Source organism: Lissotriton vulgaris, chromosome 3_1 (genome assembly GCF_964263255.1).
Source record: "Lissotriton vulgaris chromosome 3_1, aLisVul1.2, whole genome shotgun sequence".
NCBI lineage: Eukaryota > Metazoa > Chordata > Amphibia > Caudata > Salamandridae > Lissotriton > Lissotriton vulgaris.
The window spans coordinates 1578595456-1578614280 of NC_141689.1; the positions used below are offsets into that span (position 1 = coordinate 1578595456).

The window sequence follows — 18825 nt, forward strand, 5'->3', positions numbered from 1 at the left end:
CAAGGGGTTTTTTTGTAATTACATGTATTTTGCTGTATTTTTTTTTAAATATGTTATAGTTATGTCTTCATTTTCCGCTTACCGTAATATCATGTATGTGTAACACTGTTGATTTTTATCCCTCCAAGGTACCTTTCACTTGGATTTTAAATTGTTTTGTGAAAATTGTATGAACTTGCTTTGTTTTTATTATGTGATTGATTGTAATTTTTTAATAAATATAGATTGTTAACGATCCTATTTCTTTGTGGAAAACTATTCTTATAATTGTTCAAATACCCTCTGCACTTTGTGACCTTTTTCCTCTTAAAACAGGAAAGGCTAACATTTATCGTTCGACCAGTAGATCCCAGGGATCCCCCCGTTTGACTAACGATGTTTCAATACTCCCATAGCTTCCCAGTGACTACTTGTGTCTGAGATAGTATGCTAAAATATTAATTCTAAATTATCGCATAACAGTGTTATTTTCTGGCAGGGATTTCACACCCTCACCGTAAACAATTTGCCACCTCAACCACCCAGGAGCCATACCTATGCCATAGTTAAGGAAAAACTGTCTGTTTCTAGCCAGGGTATAGTCAGATATCACTACCACTGACTCAGTTTTCCTTTAGGAACTCAAATGTTTCTAGGTTTGAATGCACTTCCACTTCCTGTGACCAGAAAGCATGTGGAATTTAGCCAACAGCCTGCACATGTCTATTGATCACTAAAAGCTAGCAATAGATTGAGCTGTTTGCGCAGGACTGGCTTTTTATGGGCACAGTTCAACTCTATGCACTGCTTTGAATGACATATATGTTGTTAAGTGGCACTGATTCGATTGATACATGTTACATCACTATTTGCATGGCTATTTATAGAGACAAGTCATTGATCTAATAAGCACTGATTCTCACTCATGCAAGTAATTGGCAGAAGCCTTGATGAACACAGATAGGTTATGGACACAAGATGCAGCGACTTCAATCAATCAATCAATCAATCAATCAATCAATCATATCATTTGTAAAGCGCACTACTCACCCGTGAGGGTCTCAAGGCGCTGGGGTGGGGAATGCTACTACTGCTCGAAAAGCCAGGTCTTGAGGAGTTTTCTGAATGTCAGCAGGTCTTGGGTCTGCCCTAGGTGGATGGGGAGGGTGTTCCAGGTCTTTGCGGCGAGGTGGGAGAACGATCTACCGCCTGAGGCTGCTCTTCGGAAGCGGGCGAGGTCGGCGGAGCGGGGCTGGCGGGTGGGGGTGTAGAAGCTGAGTCGTCTGTTGAGGTACGTTGGTCCGGTGTTGTGGAGTGCCTTGTGTGTGTGGGTGAGGAGCTTGAAGGTTATACTCTTGTTGACCGGGAGTCAGTGCAGGTCTCTCAGGTGGGGTGTGATGTGGCTGCGGCGAGGGATGTCGAGGATCAGGCGTGCAGAGGCGCTCTGGATGCGTTGGAGCCGTCTCATGAGTATGGCCGAGGCTCCTGCGTAGAGGGCGTTTCCATAGTCCCACCTACTGCTGACAAGGGCCTGGGTGACTGTTCTTCTCGTTTCAGTGGGGATCCACTTGTAGATCCTACGGAGCATGCGGAGGGTGTTGAAGCAGGAGGAGGAGACGGCGTTGACCTGTTTAGTCATGGAGAGGGTGGAGTCGAGGATGACCCCTAGGTTGCGTGCGTGGTCGGTGGGTGTTGGAGCTGTTCCCAGTGCGGTTGGCCACCAGGAGTCGTCCCAGGCTGAAGGGTTGGATCCGAGGATGAAGACCTCTGTCTTGTCCGAGTTCAGCTTCAGTCGGCTGTTCCTCATCCATTCAGCAACGGCCTTCATTCCTTCGTGAAGGTTGGTTTTGGCAGTGCAGGGGTCCTTGGTGAGGGATAGTATCAGCTGGGTGTCATCGGTGTAGGAGAGGATGTTGAGGTCATGCCAATGGGCGAGCGGGACCATGTAGATGTTAAACAGAGTTGGGCTGAGGGATGAGCCCTGGGGTACGCCGTAGATGATCTCGGTGGCTTTCAGAGAGGAAGGGGGGAAGGCGCACGCTCTGTGCTCTGCCGGAGAGGAAGGAGGTGGTCTAGTCCAGGGCCTTCTCTTGGATCCCAGCGTTGTGGAGGCGTGTTCGTAGTGTGTGGTGACAGACCACGTCGAAGGCAGCTGACAGGTCCAGGAGAATGAGGGACGTCGTTTCTCCGTTGTCCAGCAGGGGCTTGATGTCATCGGTGGCAGCGATGAGGGCAGTCTCGGTGCTGTGGTTGCTATGGAACCTGGACTGGGAAGGGTCCAGGATGTTGTTCTCCTCGAGGTAGCGGGTCAATTGTTCGTTGACGGTCTTCTCGATGACCTTTGCCGGGAACGGGAGCAGGGAGATGGGCTGGAAGTTCTTGAGGTCCTTGGGGTCCGCCTTGGGTTTCTTGAGTAAGACGTTGATCTCGGCGTGCTTCCAGCTCTCCGGGAAGGTTGCTGTCTCGAAGTAGGTGTTGATGACTTTCCGGAGATGGGGTGCAATGGATGTGCTGGCTTTGTTGAAGATGTGGTGTGGGCATGGATCTGACGGAGATCCGGAGTGGATGGGGTTCATGATTTTGATGGTGTCATCATCGTTGATGTTGGTCCAGTAGAGCAGGCGGTTGGTGGGGATGGTGGTCGTGGGGGCGGAGGTCTCAGTGGTTGTCGGGGCAGTCGTGGCATTGAAACTGTTGTGGATGTCTGTGATCTTGCGGTGGAAGAAGGGGGCCAGCGAGTCGCACAGGTCTTGCGAGGGTGGGACGTCGTTGGTGTTGGAACTGGGGTTGGAGAGTTCATTCACGATGTTGAAGAGCTGTTTGCTGTTGTGCGCGTTGTTGTCTAGGCGGTCTTTGAAGGAGGCCCTTTTGGCGGATCTGATGAGGTGTTGGTGTCTGTGAGTGGCATTCTTGTGGGCGGCGTGGCTGTCCGTTCACGGAGCCAGATCTTCTCCAGCTTTCTGCAGGTTTGCTTAGAGGCCCGGAGGTCTTCAGTGAACCAGCTGGCTTTCTTGTTGGTATAATTGTTGGAGGGTTTCTTGATCGGGGCGAGGGTGTTGGCACAGTAATTGATCCACTGTCTGAGGTTGCGGGCGGCGGTGTCGGGTCGGTTTAGTCGGCGGGTGGGCTGTGGGCGAGGGTGGTGGTTAGCTGGTCTTTGGTGACTTTGCTCCAGCAGCGGTGAGGCATCTGTTGGGTGCAGTGGTGCGTGGTGGGTTTCTTGAAGGTGAAGTGGATGCAGCGGTGGTCGGTCCAGTGGAGTTCGGTGGTATGGTTGAAGGAGACGTGGGGGCTTGCGGAGAAGATGGGGTCAAGCGTGTGACCGGCGGAGTGGGTGGGTGTTGTGACGAGTTGTCTGAGTCCGAGGTTAGCTAGGTTGTCGATCAGGGTGGTGGAGTTGGTGTCATCATTGTTCTCGAGGTGGAAGTTCAGGTCTCCGAGGAGGATGTAGTCCGTGGAGGCGAGGGCATGTGTGCTGACGAAGTCGGCGATGGAGTCGATGAACTGTGGTCGGGGTCTGGGCGGTCTGTAGATGAGGGTTCCTCTGAGGGTGGTGTTGGGGTCGGTGTGGATCTGGAAGCGCAGGTGTTCGGCGGTGCTGAGGGTGTCGTCGGTGTTAGTCGAGGCTCTGAGAGTGTTCCTGTGGACGATGGCGATTCCTCCTCCCGCTCTGTTGGTGTGGTCCTTGCGGGTGATCTTGTAGCCTTCCGGGACAGCTATGGCTATGTCGGGTGCCAAGGCGGAGTTCAACCAGGTCTCCATCAGGAAGGCAACGTCTGGGGAGGTTGAGTCGAGTAGGTCCCATAGATCAACGGCATGTTTTCGGGCGGAGCGGGTGTTGAGAAGGATGCATCTGAGGTGGTTGGGTTATTTCTTGGTCGGCAGCATGGTGGGGCGGATGCTTGTGAAGCTGCAGTTCCGGCAGGTGAAAGCTCCGTGGGTGCGCTTTGGGGCGGCCAGGAAGCAGGTGTGTGATCGTCTGGTGTTGAGTGCGTGGAGGGTTCTGGCATCGTAGTGGTGTCGGGCGTCGTGGCGTTCGTGGTGTCCAAGGATCCTGGTGCTGGGCCCGGTCCAGGCACGGATGGGCACAGACGTGCTTGCCTTAGGTGCGCCAGTGGCCCGCCAGCGGCGTGCCCGCTTGAGGGGATGTGGGAGGGAGGAGCAGCTGGGAGGCGGGAGCGGGCGGCGAATGGGATTGCAGGTGGGCGGGGCCGCAGGGACGCAGCGGCGGAAAAAATGGGGGGGGGCTGCAGGAGAACTGGGCACAGGAAGGAAAAACGAGTTTAGGCAAGAAAACAAGTACAGGCACAGAGGAATAAAAACAAGTCCGGGTGAGAAAGCAAGTTAGGCACAGGGGAATAAAAACAAGTCTGGGCAAGAAAGCAAGTACAGGGGAATAAAAACAATTCTGGGCAAGAAAGCAAGTACAGGCACAGAGGAATAAATACAAGTCTGGGCAAGAAAGCAAGTACAGGCACAGGGGAATAAAAACAAGTCTGGGCAAGAAAGCAAGTACAGGCACAGTTGGAGAGTGGAATAAAAACAAGTCTGGGCAAGAAAGCAAGTACAGGCACAGGGGAATAAAAACAAGTCTGGGCAAGAAAGAAAGTTAGGCACAGGGGAAAAATACAAGATTAGGCAAAAACAATGCAGGCAGAGCCGTGCAGCAGCGTGGGGAGCGACCTGCCTGTGAGCGGGGTCATAGGTCGCTGTAGTACAATTGATAGAAGACCTCTGGAGACAAATACTCATTATATATAATTATTGAACAGTGAGCATACTAGTGGGAACTGAGTTATACTGGCAGTGAAAGTATGAAAAATCGAGGTTATTGGCTATGGAGAAGGTTCAGAGGACCTATTCAAAAGTGGCTGTAATTTGCACATCAGGCATATTTGACCTGTGGTTTTTAGAGATACAGTTCCCCTGTTGTTGTTTAAAAGGCGTATTTTTATTAGCTTTGTGAGCAGCTGTATTTATATATACTTATAACTAGAGTCTTGCTTCAGTTTGTGCCTTCAGCCAAATGGGGTTTCAAACATACCTTTACCACTTATCTGAATGCAAGTGATGTTATTACAAGTGTGCTAAGTTCCAACCTGCTCCTATATAAGTGAGAGTCTTTATTTGTTCCTTATGAAGGGACATTTAGATCTGGCTCCCCTAGTGATGACATTTCTTATGAAAGCTAGATAGATTTAAACAAGTCCAGTGCTGCATATCACCTTTACAAGATGGCCACCTGCGATGTTTGGCTTCTTACTGACTGGAGCCTGCTCCCTCACCCACTCCCAGCGCCTTGAGACCCTCACAAGTGAGTATTCGCATTTAACAAACGCATGATTGATTGATATAATGATTGTCAGTCCTTTCTCTGTGGTAATTTCATGCTAGCCGACTAAATATATAGAATATATAAGATATGTCCCTAAGGCTTATTTGCTGACACCTTGCATTCATAGACAGTGCATCCTATACTTCTGGCACTGTCCAATGCTTGCTCTCTGTTTGAACACCAACTCTTCTCAGGGATCCTCGGGATGTAACCCCACCATCAGAGAACTCTCCTTCTAGTCAGCCATATCCAGTGTTATTTCCTGTGCCCACCTGCTGCCCTGACCCTCACAGAGCTATTTATGTAGCAGTCTTCCGGCCTTTGCCACAATAATGCTCATCTTATGTAAATATGTCCGGATCTAGTGGTCGATGGAAGCAAAATATGAACGCCTTAGATTAGATGTCACAAGTGCACATCTCTCATACGTCCCATGTGTTGCCTCCAGCGATGTCACCCTTCCATGCCTAGCATCTGCACAGCTGTCCCAGATCTATGCTCAGGATCTAGATTCATTAGAGTCTCCTTCCCCCAGGGCCTTTGATGTCGTAATTACTTGGTGCTCAGTTCACTTCCGATATCCTTTGGGCACCACCTGCCTTCTTTTCAGGCTCCTTCTTTCACACTAGAACACACAGCACTCTGTGATGCCCACTGCTATCGCGTTCTTAGAATGGCTACGTAACAACATTTTTAAAAACCATTAGAAAAGTTAAAAACAGAAAGCTGAAAATTTCCGTACATAAAAACATTAATCGACTACACAAACAATTACATTTTACCACTGGTTCCTGCAATTAATACCGGCCAGCAAAAACCGGGACATCCCGGCGCAAGGTGAACTGAGTCAATTTCTTGGCAGTTGTATATGTTATAAATAATGTAATATTACATACACAGAAATGACGGAAGGCATGTATAGTCAATATGGGGTTGTATTGTGAAGTAGTTCTCACATCTTCACAAAATTGAATGGTGTAACCATTTTTCAAGGAATTTTGTCCAGTGCTTGAACAAAGGTAAGTCTGTTAGTTACTGCTTGAGCTCTAGACTTCGCAGCTGTGTTGCACAGCCAGGTGGAGAACAGTCCCAGGCACTATGTGAGTGGCAAACCACCTCGCTCAGACCAATCACAAAACTGCTGTCTCGCTGGTAATACTATTAACAGCATGAGAGCAGCGCCATGATTGGCTGGGAGCCTTTGCACTGCTGGGAGTCAGAAGAGGACGGAGCAGAGGCGGAGGCCAGCAGGAAAGTCAGCTTTTCTTTTTATATATCTGCCATTCCCCTCCGCCAATGCTGCTCCACCACATCTGTACCGCCACCCCTGAGTAAATGCATGGACTGGAGCCAGTGTGATTTCTTCAAAAACGGGTGCAGACCAAACATCTATGCGTGCCCAAACACAAACTAAGCTCATGATATAGCCAATGGAGTTCTAAAAAATGTCTACAACTTGATGACAATGTGACACTTCCCCCCAATATTGCAAACAGTATATAGCTCGACTAATCTATTGTAACCACTGTACAAGCCATTTCCTTGTAAGGTAAAGGTAGTGGATGGAGATGTGGAGTTCTGGACTGTGAACATATACCTACCTTGCTCATGTAGCTATAGGTGATGTAATGGAGGAAATACCTTTATAGATTGAAGATAACACATTTGATATGGGCACATACAGCCATCAATGATGATGTTGATAAGATGTCTGGTTTTATGTTAAAATGAAGAAAACAAGGACAAATATAACGAAGAAAGAAAAAACAAAAAAGGTGATAGTTACCTTCTTTTATTTTAGAAAACGATGATGAAAATAAGACTTCATATACATTTATTTTGTTAATAATATGGGCAATAGGCTATAGCAGCGGTAGGATTGGTAAAAGTAAAAAGGTTAAGGTTTGAGTGCAAGAGTCTGCTGAGGGGTAAAAGTAAGGTTAGTGCCTCGAGAGAAGTTAGAAGTTTTATTGTTGGTTATGGTTAGGGGTATTGTTAGCTATTTTCCTCATGTATTTTTTTGTCATTTGTTTCTTCATTATTGTACAAAACAATTAAAGAACGTTAAATTATGATTTCATATAAATGGCTTGTCCTAATGGATTCCTCGTTATTGTAGTTTCCCCTTACAGCATTCTTCAATTTCATATAGATTCACAACAAGCAAAGATTATGACTCCTCCTTTGCTGCACCTTTAATACGTGAACCTCTACTAAAAAGTTCTACGTTGTAGGGTGCAAGAGGGCTTTGATATACTGGAGCTACACAAGTGTCACATCACAACATACCGAATTTACTAATAGTTTAGCATTTTGATTAACAAATTTCTGCAGAAGGCCTTGCCAAACACAAAATACCCTCATAGTGTATGTCATCCAGGTTTACCGAACCTCTGCATTAACTGTAATCCAATGTATATGTTGCTGGCAAATATAATCATTCTTCATTGACAAATGGTGGCCTTTCTTTACGAGAAGTGGCCTCTCTTCATTTGACCTAGCAATTTCCATGTCACTTGTTGGACTTGGCCCTTTTGGCAAGTTCACCCCTAAACTTTTTGCCTTTTCTGTGACCTGAAATTAGTAGTTTTTGGCCTCTGCGCACTTTAGCAATGTGGCCCAGTGTAAAGTACGTGCACGCTCTGAGTGCATGTGGTGAGATTGACCTGCCCTCCCATAGGAATGCATGGGGGTTATGTGTGTCCCTGGTAATCCCTGGTGTGAGAGGAGTGCAGGGTCCAGTTGAGTATGTGCGAACTCGTGAGAATAAATGCTGAGCAATGGTGTGCGCAGATTTATTGTGACTAGTGGAGAAGTGCCACTTTTAGAAGTTGGCCTTTCTGTGTGCTGTGTGTCTGCCTGCCTGATGTGGAGTGCATGTCTGGCTTGTGATTGACAGGTGCTGGATGTTGTGGGGAACCCCAGGAGCCAGGATGAGTCAGCCCAGTGGTGAATAGAGAGATTTGCATACAGATGGGAGGGAGGAGTTGCACCAGGGACCTGAATAGGACTGTGCCTTCCCTCTAAATGCTGGCACCGCCCCCTGTGGTGCGTCTGATCCCTGAGCCCCCACTTGACAAAGGAGAGAGGAGCTGAGCAAAACAAAGCACTCCAAAGCTTCCCCAAACCAGTCCTAACTGGTATCCCCAAGCCCTGTGCTGTGACACAAAAGAAAAAGGGTGCATAAAAGAAGGGGCTGTGACCCCATGAAAATACTATGCTTGTGTTCTTGAGGGGACACTCTGCCAGGAGGAACCGCTGCAGGACCCAGATGCTGTTTCCTGGGGGTCCCTGCGTGCTGGCCTGCCCTAGCACCAACGATCCTCTAATTCTGCTTTGGCAAAGACTTTGTGGCTTCCAGCGCCTGGGAGTGCTGCTATTCAAATTTCTCCAGAGGGGAGAGGAGCGTGGGGACTCCACAGCGTGACACTGCAGCCTATTTTGAGGGAATCCTGACGCAGGGATTCCCCCGGGCTTTGTCCAAAACCGAGCGGGTGCCCACCCCGCAGTTGCTTTCTTTTCCATTGCCTGAAAGGGGAAAAACGCCGGCTGCCACGATTGGGTGGCAAAACAGGAAGTCTGGCCTGGTGGTGCCTGTCTAGGGGCAGGGTGTCCGGGAGGAAAGGGTAGCCCTGTGTGTTGCCCAGAAGCAGCTGGGGCAGTTTTCAAGAGAGGTCTCAGTAGCGGTACCTGTCGGGGCACATTGTCGGTGCCCGGGGATGGCGGGCAGAGCCCTCTCCAAAACCCAGCTGAGCTGGGAGCTCGTATAGTGTTCCCAAGGAACTCTTAGTGCCAGTACCTTTACGGCTGTTCCTCACAGCGGCGCCGTAGTTGTGGGAATTGCAAAAACAACAAGTGATGGACCGAATGTGGATCAATGTCACACATTCCCCCAGTCAAAAGATCTGGGCCCAAATCCATCGTTTTTTTGCACTCCACACCACCCTGGGTTAGACAATGGCGATATGCAAATCAGCTCTGACCCTGTTGCCCCATGGGAACAGTCCAGTCCGAACTACAAAAGCCATGTCCTTCCCAGAACGGAATCAAGCATCCGAGGACCGGACCGGTTTCGAGGTAACACCTCTCATCAGCCCGGCTAGCTTGACTCCAAGTGGTGTGGAGTGCCTGGGACCCACGTCTGGGCATCCCCAGCGTAGTTGTGGGAAGCTGCAGTGAGTGGGACTGGAGGGCACAGTGAGTGCCAGCGAGTTTCACAGCTGCCCAGCAATTAGTGGGTAGCTGCTACGTTTAGGCCAGTTTTGCGCCCTGTTTGGATTCTTTATTGCCCTGGACCGCTTATGCCCTGACATTCTGGACATTGGGCATTTTGAGCCCCTGTGAGAGGCCAGTTGGCCTGAGGTCCGTTTGAGTGTGTGAGGCCCTGATTACTGCGTAATGTGTCTATACTGGTGAAACCTATGCCTAATGTGATTTAGTGTTTATGAGGTTGGCGCAGCATGTATTTTATGCCTAATGTGATGATTATTGCATAGTGTGATTTACGTTGTAGGATCTAGGCCTCAGTTCAGTATTTTACCAGTAGTTACTGGTTGTGCTCTACATTTACTAGTTGTACTACAATTACTGGTTGTGTTCTACTTCTATGATAAATCTTACTGTTACTATTTCTACTAAGTGATGATTCTGACAGTCGTCCATTTGGCCCTGTCATGTATATATAATCCCCTGTAAATACTGCCCAGTGCCAGTTGGCACAGTGTACATTGCGTGATTACTATTCTAATGTGTTTCTTATAATACAAAGGCTATTTTTATATATAACCTTGTGTGGAGTTCCTTTTGTGGTGCGCCTAGTGGGTTGCTGCTTTGTGTGTCGCGCAAACGCTTTGCACATTGCCTCCGGGATAAGCCTGACTGCTCGTGCCAAGCTACCAAGGGGGTGAGCAGGGGTTATCTTGGCGATTAACTCCCTTGCCCTGACTAGAGCGGTGGTCTCTGCCTGGCTTTGGCGAGAGCCTTAGCCAACCAGAGATCCCATTTCTAACATCACTTAATATGTTGGTTGTCGAAATGTGGATTGAAGCCATACTTTGTATGCTGAATATGTTTCAAAGAAGTCCAGTGATGGGTATTTGATTCTTGCAGGAGACAGTGACCAGGGGCTCCGGATAGGCTGGAGTCGGTTGATGTTCAAGTATCTGTATGTGCCCTCAACCAGAATGTGTTTTCTCATATAATGCAGGGGGTGTGCGTGGTCCACAACTTTAAAGGAACACATGAAACGCCTCCTAAACCCAAGCCTGAAGATCCACGAGGGGTGCCGCTCATGACATTTCCGAGGGTGGAGAGTCCTTTGGAGACATTGAGTGCGCAGGTATGAATAATCCATACAGTTTGATGTTCTCTTTTCAGCTCTGACAGTACTTGCATTTTTTATGTCAAGCAGTCAGCTGCAATGCCAGCAATATGAATACCCTGCTTCACTGTATACATAATAAGTGCCAGCGTGAGGACACCCCGTTCCAGGGCCAGGGTACCCTGTCCTCGGGTTTCCTGCTTGTTCTTTAGAAGTGATACGCATTCATTCCTTGATTCATGTATTTTTTTATTCATTCATTCATTCATAAGCATTTGTAATCTGCAAGTATAGGAAAAGGTCTCTAAATAGATGTACGACAAATTAATTTGAATGTTTTGTAATTTCTTTCAGTGAAATCATGAACTATTCATCCCAAAATGGGCAACATTTTCTTTCTGTATTAACTGCCCACCATATGCAGGCACTATGCCTGTTAATGTGGAAGAAACTGAGTATGATGGAGTAGCTTACCTTAATATTAAGAGTGCATCATTTGCGGTACTGTATGAGTCTCATGAAATATAGGCTGCATCAAGACTTAATGTGGCTGTTTGTTCTGCTCCATATGTCCTCCTGTCTTTCACTCCTTTCTTCCTTTGCCTATCCCTCTTTCCCCCCTTTCCCTCTTTGTCGCCAAGTTTCATTCATCTCCACCTATGTGTCTTGTGTGGTTTCTCCTTACTCATCTTGAATCACATCCCATGATCATTCTCTATCACTTGCTCCTCCTCTTTCTACGCATTCCCTTCCCTCTTTTCCACTATTCCTTTCTCTCTTGCTATCTATAGTATGGTTGCAGGATAAAGTTGATTCTGCTCTGATTAGGACCCAAGATTTAAATATCTTATAACGAGTGCACATACCTCAAACACTCTAATGACATTAGACCTACAAAGCATTAACATAAATATTTAGCAGTTACTACAAGTCACTCCAAAGAGTTTACACGAAAGGCAATGAGTAAGACCCAAAATGAAGAAATTATATTTCTGGCATACTCTTTTTTATATGACACTAGTAACACAATGGACTAAAAACACAAAGCCTCAAATGTTCCTGCTCATTTGACCCGATTTAGCTTCCGTATCTTGTCCCTTCTGGATGATAGTTTCCATTTTGTTTCCATGCCTCGACTGTCGAGCAGATTAAGATATAAATTCATACTTTGCTTGACAATCAAGGCATGGAAGTGAGATGGTAGACCCACTGCACCCTGTCACCCATTCCTATATTGGAAGTTTATGTACTCGGACTCCAGGACAGTATAATCTACACTAGAGGCAAGTATGGTCCCCTGTTTATAATTTTACTCCACTACTAGTCTATTGAAAATTAATCTGTATATTGCAACACATTTTTGTGCCTGACTGTGAAATTCAGTGCTCAAACTCTGCAACCCCTGCCCCATACATCCCGGTTTCCACCAGCTACTATGTGTTATTAGTGTTCTTAGTTCCTCCCCTTTCCAAAATCTGGATGTTTGAACTCAGAAATAAAAAAAAACATTGAATACTGTTCTAGGGACTTCTAAAGGCATTCTACAATCATGTAGATTTCATTGATTTCATTGAAACCATCTGCTGCCTCCTAACAACATTGACAAGATTTAATAGCAAAATCCTATTTTTAATTTAGGTTTTGAAATCCTTTTCTTTTACAGATTTAATTTGACCAATAATGACAGCATTATAGAAGAAGCCTACAATGACTTGCATGGGACATGTGCTGGCACAGAGTGTGCTGCCACACTAAGCTCTATGAGTGTTGTGGGAGCACCAAGTTTCAGTTTCTCCCTCTGCCTGGACCGCTTGTAATATGCATTACTACACTACCAGCTCCAAATGTTGCTATTACTGGTAGAGAATTCCATTTAACCCCTTCCACGCTGATGACGAGCTGGGCTCGTCATGGTGTAGCCTCCTCGCACGCTGATGACGAGCCCAGCTCGTCACGTAACATGCGCTTTTAAAAATCTCAGCGTACGAGCGGAATTCCGCTAGCGCACATGAGGTTAATGAGTTTTTATCCAAATGAGCATACTTTAAAAAATATTTATTCTAAATATCACCTTCCCCTGTGAGAGTTAAAGAAAGACTGTTTTTCTATTCATCTTAGCAAGACTGATATAATTAACATTGAATGGGGATGTGTTATACTAACTAAATCTGAATTTTAGTGTCACTGTACAATTTGCTTACCCCATGGAAGGTGAACTAACTGTTTCCTACCTGACATTTTAAGTTGTCATCGTTACTTTTACAGGAATAACTGGGTGTGCTGCACTTCAAGTGGGACTTGTTTACTTCTAAAAATTGGGGAACATTATTATACTCTTCAACAGGTAGAGAGGGGTCTCTTGTTGCGTATCATAGTATTTCTATAGTAACCTATCCAATGATTAAACACTATAATTATTGAGAGCTAAAGGATTAAATTTCCTAACCAAACATATCAAGATCCTAGATCAGCTCATGCAGATATCTACCTAATGATACAAACATTATAGAAACTGAGTCCAATGATCTGGACATGACATAGGTCTTAGAGGTGACTGCAAATAGAGCAGAAAGTAAACTAAAGATCCTAGAGTCAGTATGTTACACTATATACATAAGTGAGTATGCAATCTGTGTATTCTGAGACTTAGTGGTCCAATCCTTATACTATTTTGCTTGTAAAGCAGTGGATGCCTTCTTATAGCTTTTCATAGATTTTAGAAGGAACAGTTAACCCTTTGTATTGTATTCTTCCACCCATTCAGGCCTCTGAAAACCCTCCCCAAGAATAGACAGGATGGGGTATATGTGTCCTTAGGAATGCATCCCTTTACTCTATGTAAAACAACCCGGGTTTGGACTCTTAATCAGTAAGACAGAGCCACACTAAACAATCAACAACAAAATGCCAATAATAATAACTTCTTTAGCCTTGTTGTTTGACACGTCACATTGAACTAAACAAAAGTGACCACTAGACCTTTTTTCTTCTCAGTTTTTGAATCTATGTCATGATTCCTCTATTAATTCTCTATTAATTCTGAACCTTTTTTACAATTGGCAGATTTTCCCTTACATGAAATCTAGTCCCTCTGTCCAAATTGGGTCTGTCTCAACAAGGAGTGAGCTGAAATACGCTAAAGATAAGGTGCACCTTTCATCCTTTTTGCCTTTCGAGTTTACAGTAATTCAAGGACATTATTATTTTGCTCTGGAGCTCCTCTGGGTCTATGCCAAATGTTCCACTTTAAATAGGATGTAAGTGCCCTAGTACTCTGCACTGTCCTCAGTGCATGAGTGGCATCTGCAAGGTTCAATTTTTGTTGACCCAATCTGTGGTTACTACAAAAGGCATACAGACCCCACAATTCTGCAAACCACTAGACCATCTCTTAGTTCCCAGAGTAGCTAAGATAGTTGAAAAGGCAGTAAACCAGTGACAGATGCAATTTATCAAAACATACAGCCTCTTAGATTCATCCTAGGCATGATTGGGCCATTTTACAGGAGAATTGCTGCTAAGTGCCATATATGATGTCAGAGAAATCCAGGATGACAGTGGCACCACGACCTTTGTTCTTGGGATTTGGTGGCCTTGTTTGATTCTTTCAACCATTCACACTTGGGAACCCAGCTTAACGTCGGGATTTGAGTGCAGTTTCTTGTGTGGCTGAAATCCTGTCTTGAGAGTTACATGTAGGCAGATACCCTCCCAAGCTTAGATATAACTTCAGTGCCATCAGTTGTGAGATTTCACAAATCTCTACTTTCAACCACACCGTATTTTAACATGTATTTATGTTTGCAATGTAAGCATGTATGTGAAAGGATATGGTAGTCCTAAATTATGGTTTGTACCCTTCCCTGTGCCACCCAGTTAAACCCTGCATCCATGGTCACAGGAAACAACTTAGAGAGAAGGAATTCCAGTGGGGGCAGCAATATATAACAACATTTTTAGATGCATGACTATATTTAAACCTGTGTTTTCTTCCATTGAGTCATGGGTAAGATTGTTTTTGTAGATGACAATTGGGATTTAAATATATTGTTTTTGTTTTTTTCTCGAAACAAAAAAAACAATGGAGGAAAAAAGATGTTAATTATTGTTATTTTCGTAATCAAAATGGGAGGGAAGAGGAAAAGGAGTCCATTCAGTTCCCCAACGTGAGTAACTAGTAATCAAAAGGAGAATGGACACTGGTATCTGAAAAAAACCAAATAGTTTTTTATCGAGAACCCTCATAGACTTCCTGGAATCGTGTCGTAGCGGTATATCTTTTATCCGCCCCCTCAGGAGTCATGGCATAGTCATTGGGTTAACGATTAACGTGCAGGGTGCCTGCCTCACCAGAGGCTACTTCTGGTATTTACAGAAGTGTCCAGAAATAAAAAGTGGGTAGAAAAAACTGTTAAAAATAGTGAGTAGATCAGAAGAGTGAATTTTATTTACAAAGTCTAATCACTAGGCTAAAAAACGTTGTGATATTAAGTAGTCGAGTTAATGAACTACTATATCGTATTCAAAAAAGGTGTCGACATGTTTCAGCTCTCGGGGCCCTACAGGGTCAGGGGAGCTTTCGTCAGGACAAGGACAAGAAACACAAATACATGGAAATACACACACTATTTGCGTGGTATTGGATGCTGATGGCATGGAATTTCCAAGCTGTATTCAAAGACAAAAAGAACACCAACAAATAGTGAGTTGGGTAGTGTGTGAGGTGCGGCACTGTCGGGCACACATTATGTACAAAGCATCATTAATGCTATTAACAGATTATTCTGGTTGTAGAAATAATCTCAGAAAAGGTTAAAAAAGTGGAGAAAGTTACAGGTACAAGTGAACTTCGGGGAGTGGGAACAGCCAAATCGCCGTCTAGTTTATCAATGTCTTAGAGACGGGTATCATGCAGGAGTCTTTACACGATGACAGGGTGAGAGTAGAGCATGGATTAGTGCATCATATTCATGTCTCTGCTATTAAAGACCCTAGCATACATCCAGCAGTCAGTGTTCGTCATACATGTATCCGAAGGATACCCAATCATTCAGTTAAGTTTACCTTTATGATTGAGTATCTTACTACAGTTACCACCCGCGGCCGTTACGAGACAATCTCCCGTACAGCCAATTCTTGAGACATAAACGTAACTGCAGCAAAATAACTGATTATAAACTACAAGCAGCAGAACTAAGCCGAAAACTGGAGAAAAGGGATTACACTCCGGCAATAATAAAGAAGTGCGCAAAACGTGCGAAATATCAGCCGAGAGACTGTCTACTACAAAGCACAATCAAAGAGCCAGTGAAAGACCTTGTAACCTGCGTAACCACCTATTGCCCAGCCACCCATGAAGTCCAAAAACTCATCAAGAAGAAATGGCAAATACTCACCTCTGGCAACCTAAACTGGCCCAAACCTAGGTTTGCCAACAGAAGAACAAAAAATATAAAAGATGTTCTGGTCCATACAAGACCGAGGAAACCTATGCCAAGGTCCAACATTAGAGACATTAACATGACTCCAGTGACCGGACATTACCCTTGTGGTACATGCGGGGTCTGCAAGTTTACCACCTGTACAAAAACCCTCCAACTAAATGATGATCTGCTCTGGACCCAAAGGAGTCACACGAACTGTAACTCCTCACATGTGATTTACATGATCACATGTCCCTGCCAAAAACATTGGCATGACCTGCCGTAAAGTCAAACTCCGTATAGGAGAACACCGAAGCAATGTGAGGCTGAAAAAGAACACGACCAAACTATGTGCCCATTTTGTAGAAGCCGGTCACACGTGTGATGACCTGAAATGGACAGTTTTGGAAATGCTCGACTTCAAGGATCACAATGCTGAACAAGTCTTGTTTAACAAGGAACAGAGATGGGTTGACCGCTTGAGAACTGATGTAATAGGTATGAATGACCATATCCCCTGGCATCAGTTCAGCTAATTACACCTAGATACCCTACCAGTGAGTCCACCATCTTGGTATGTCAATTACATGTCCGATTAGTAGTCCTTTTTTAGTGTCTACAACCAGCATATAAGTGCCGTGAGCTCTGACCTACCATGAACCAGGGGCAGAGTCAGCACTAGGCACGAAATCCGGGCCGCATGGGTAAGAATGGCGTTTCCTGATTTTCCACACAGCTACCAAGGTAAGAACGCCTCTACTAATAACCTGAGACCCGCTGTTGTCTCCCCCAGAGTGAAACTCCTGGCGCGACTCCGAGTCCCTGTTGATGCCAAAAAACTCAATCATAAAGGTAAACTTAACTGAATGATTGGGTATCCTTCGGATACATGTATGACGAACACTGACTGCTGGATGTATGCTAGGGTCTTTAATAGCAGAGACATGAATATGATGCACTAATCCATGCTCTACTCTCACCCTGTCATCGTGTAAAGACTCCTGCATGATACCCGTCTCTAAGACATTGATAAACTAGACGGCGATTTGGCTGTTCCCACTCCCCGAAGTTCACTTGTACCTGTAACTTTCTCCACTTTTTTAACCTTTTCTGAGATTATTTCTACAACCAGAATAATCTGTTAATAGCATTAATGATGCTTTGTACATAATGTGTGCCCGACAGTGCCGCACCTCACACACTACCCAACTCACTATTTGTTGGTGTTCTTTTTGTCTTTGAATACAGCTTGGAAATTCCATGCCATCAGCATCCAATACCACGCAAATAGTGTGTGTATTTCCATGTATTTGTGTTTCTTGTCCTTGTCCTGACGAAAGCTCCCCTGACCCTGTAGGGCCCGAGAGCTGAAACATGTCGACACCTTTTTTGAATACGATATAGTAGTTCATTAACTCGACTACTTAATATCACAACGTTTTTTAGCCTAGTGATTAGACTTTGTAAATAAAATTCACTCTTCTGATCTACTCACTATTTTTAACAGTTTTTTCTACCCACTTTTTATTTCTGGACACTTCTGTAAATACCAGAAGTAGCCTCTGGTGAGGCAGGCACCCTGCACGTTAATCGTTAACCCAATGACTATGCCATGACTCCTGAGGGGGCGGATAAAAGATATACCGCTACGACACGATTCCAGGAAGTCTATGAGGGTTCTCGATAAAAAACTATTTGGTTTTTTGCAGATACCAGTGTCCATTCTCCTTTTGATTACTAGTTAATTATTGTTAAACTAGGATTTCAAAGAAAATCGTTAAAATGTCACAATCAGTGAATGGCTCCTTACTTCTGAATGATCAAAGTTGGTGTATTACCACTTTTAGGATTGTAATAGAAAGCACTGTGATGAATATTGATTATTTCCAACCAGATGTGATTTATGAGACGTTTAAAAACTAATTAAACAGCTCCTTTGACCCTGTGAAAATTGTATGATGTGACTATAATGCCTGGCTCACCCTATTGCTCATTGTTGTGAGGGGACACTGTAATGTTTTACTCACCTTGTCTGAACATGAAGATAAACAAAATGTTTGCAACAATAATATTAACATTAACGTTTTGTATTCTACAGTATGTGTGCGATAGGCGGCAACACCCACAGGTATATGTCTCGTGTTAGTTGTCGTTTTGTACTGTCAGCACAACAGGCCCCATATTCAAAAAACCTTAAACTAAACAAATTTAAAGAGCTTCATTAATGAAAAAGATAAAGAGTCAGTCGACATGCTTAACAAATCTTGAAATTTGTATAAATGAAAAATTGCCCTTCCGACATGTGACCTATGTATGTATTTTAAAAGCTCCTGAAATTCAGACAAGTGGTGGATTCACAAGGGTTTTTATGAGTACCTGAAATAGTGTTTCTCTAGTTCTGCTTGACATACTCTCAAATGCCTTTGTGAATTGGCCCCAACTGGCCCACAAACATATGAAATTGGAATTCACTGAATATTCATATACAATTAATAGAAATAGATGGACTGTGTCCTCTTTGCCCCCTATACTAATAAGGAGTTTGACATTTCAGAGCTGATTTCAAGAGCCATTTTCGAGTATGTGAAGTTGGATTTCTTTAGTGCAGCTTTATGTTCTCAAGAGCCCCTTGGTAAATCTGACCCTGAGATTTAGAATGAACAGACTCCATCTGCAAAGTTAAAATGAAAGTGTCACCAAAATTTTGTATATAATGAGTGTCATATAAAAGGGTCCCTTGTCACTTACTTTGTGGAAATATGCAATCA

The 18825-nt window shown here is 44.7% G+C and overlaps 1 protein-coding gene across 2 annotated transcripts in view; it reads left to right on the forward strand.

Moving 5' to 3' along the window:
• The window catches only part of PLPPR1 (phospholipid phosphatase related 1), a 641269-nt gene that overhangs the window by 609036 nt on the left and 13408 nt on the right, over positions 1–18825 (forward strand). The window contains exons 8-9 of one of the 2 annotated variants that reach the window (XM_086962070.1): positions 10521–10652; positions 18156–18185. In XM_086962070.1, coding sequence (XP_086818196.1) covers positions 10521–10652; positions 18156–18185 — 162 coding nt within the window. The remainder of the gene's footprint in view (positions 1–10520; positions 10653–18155; positions 18186–18825) is intronic. The other variant, XM_086962071.1, reaches the window with a different exon arrangement.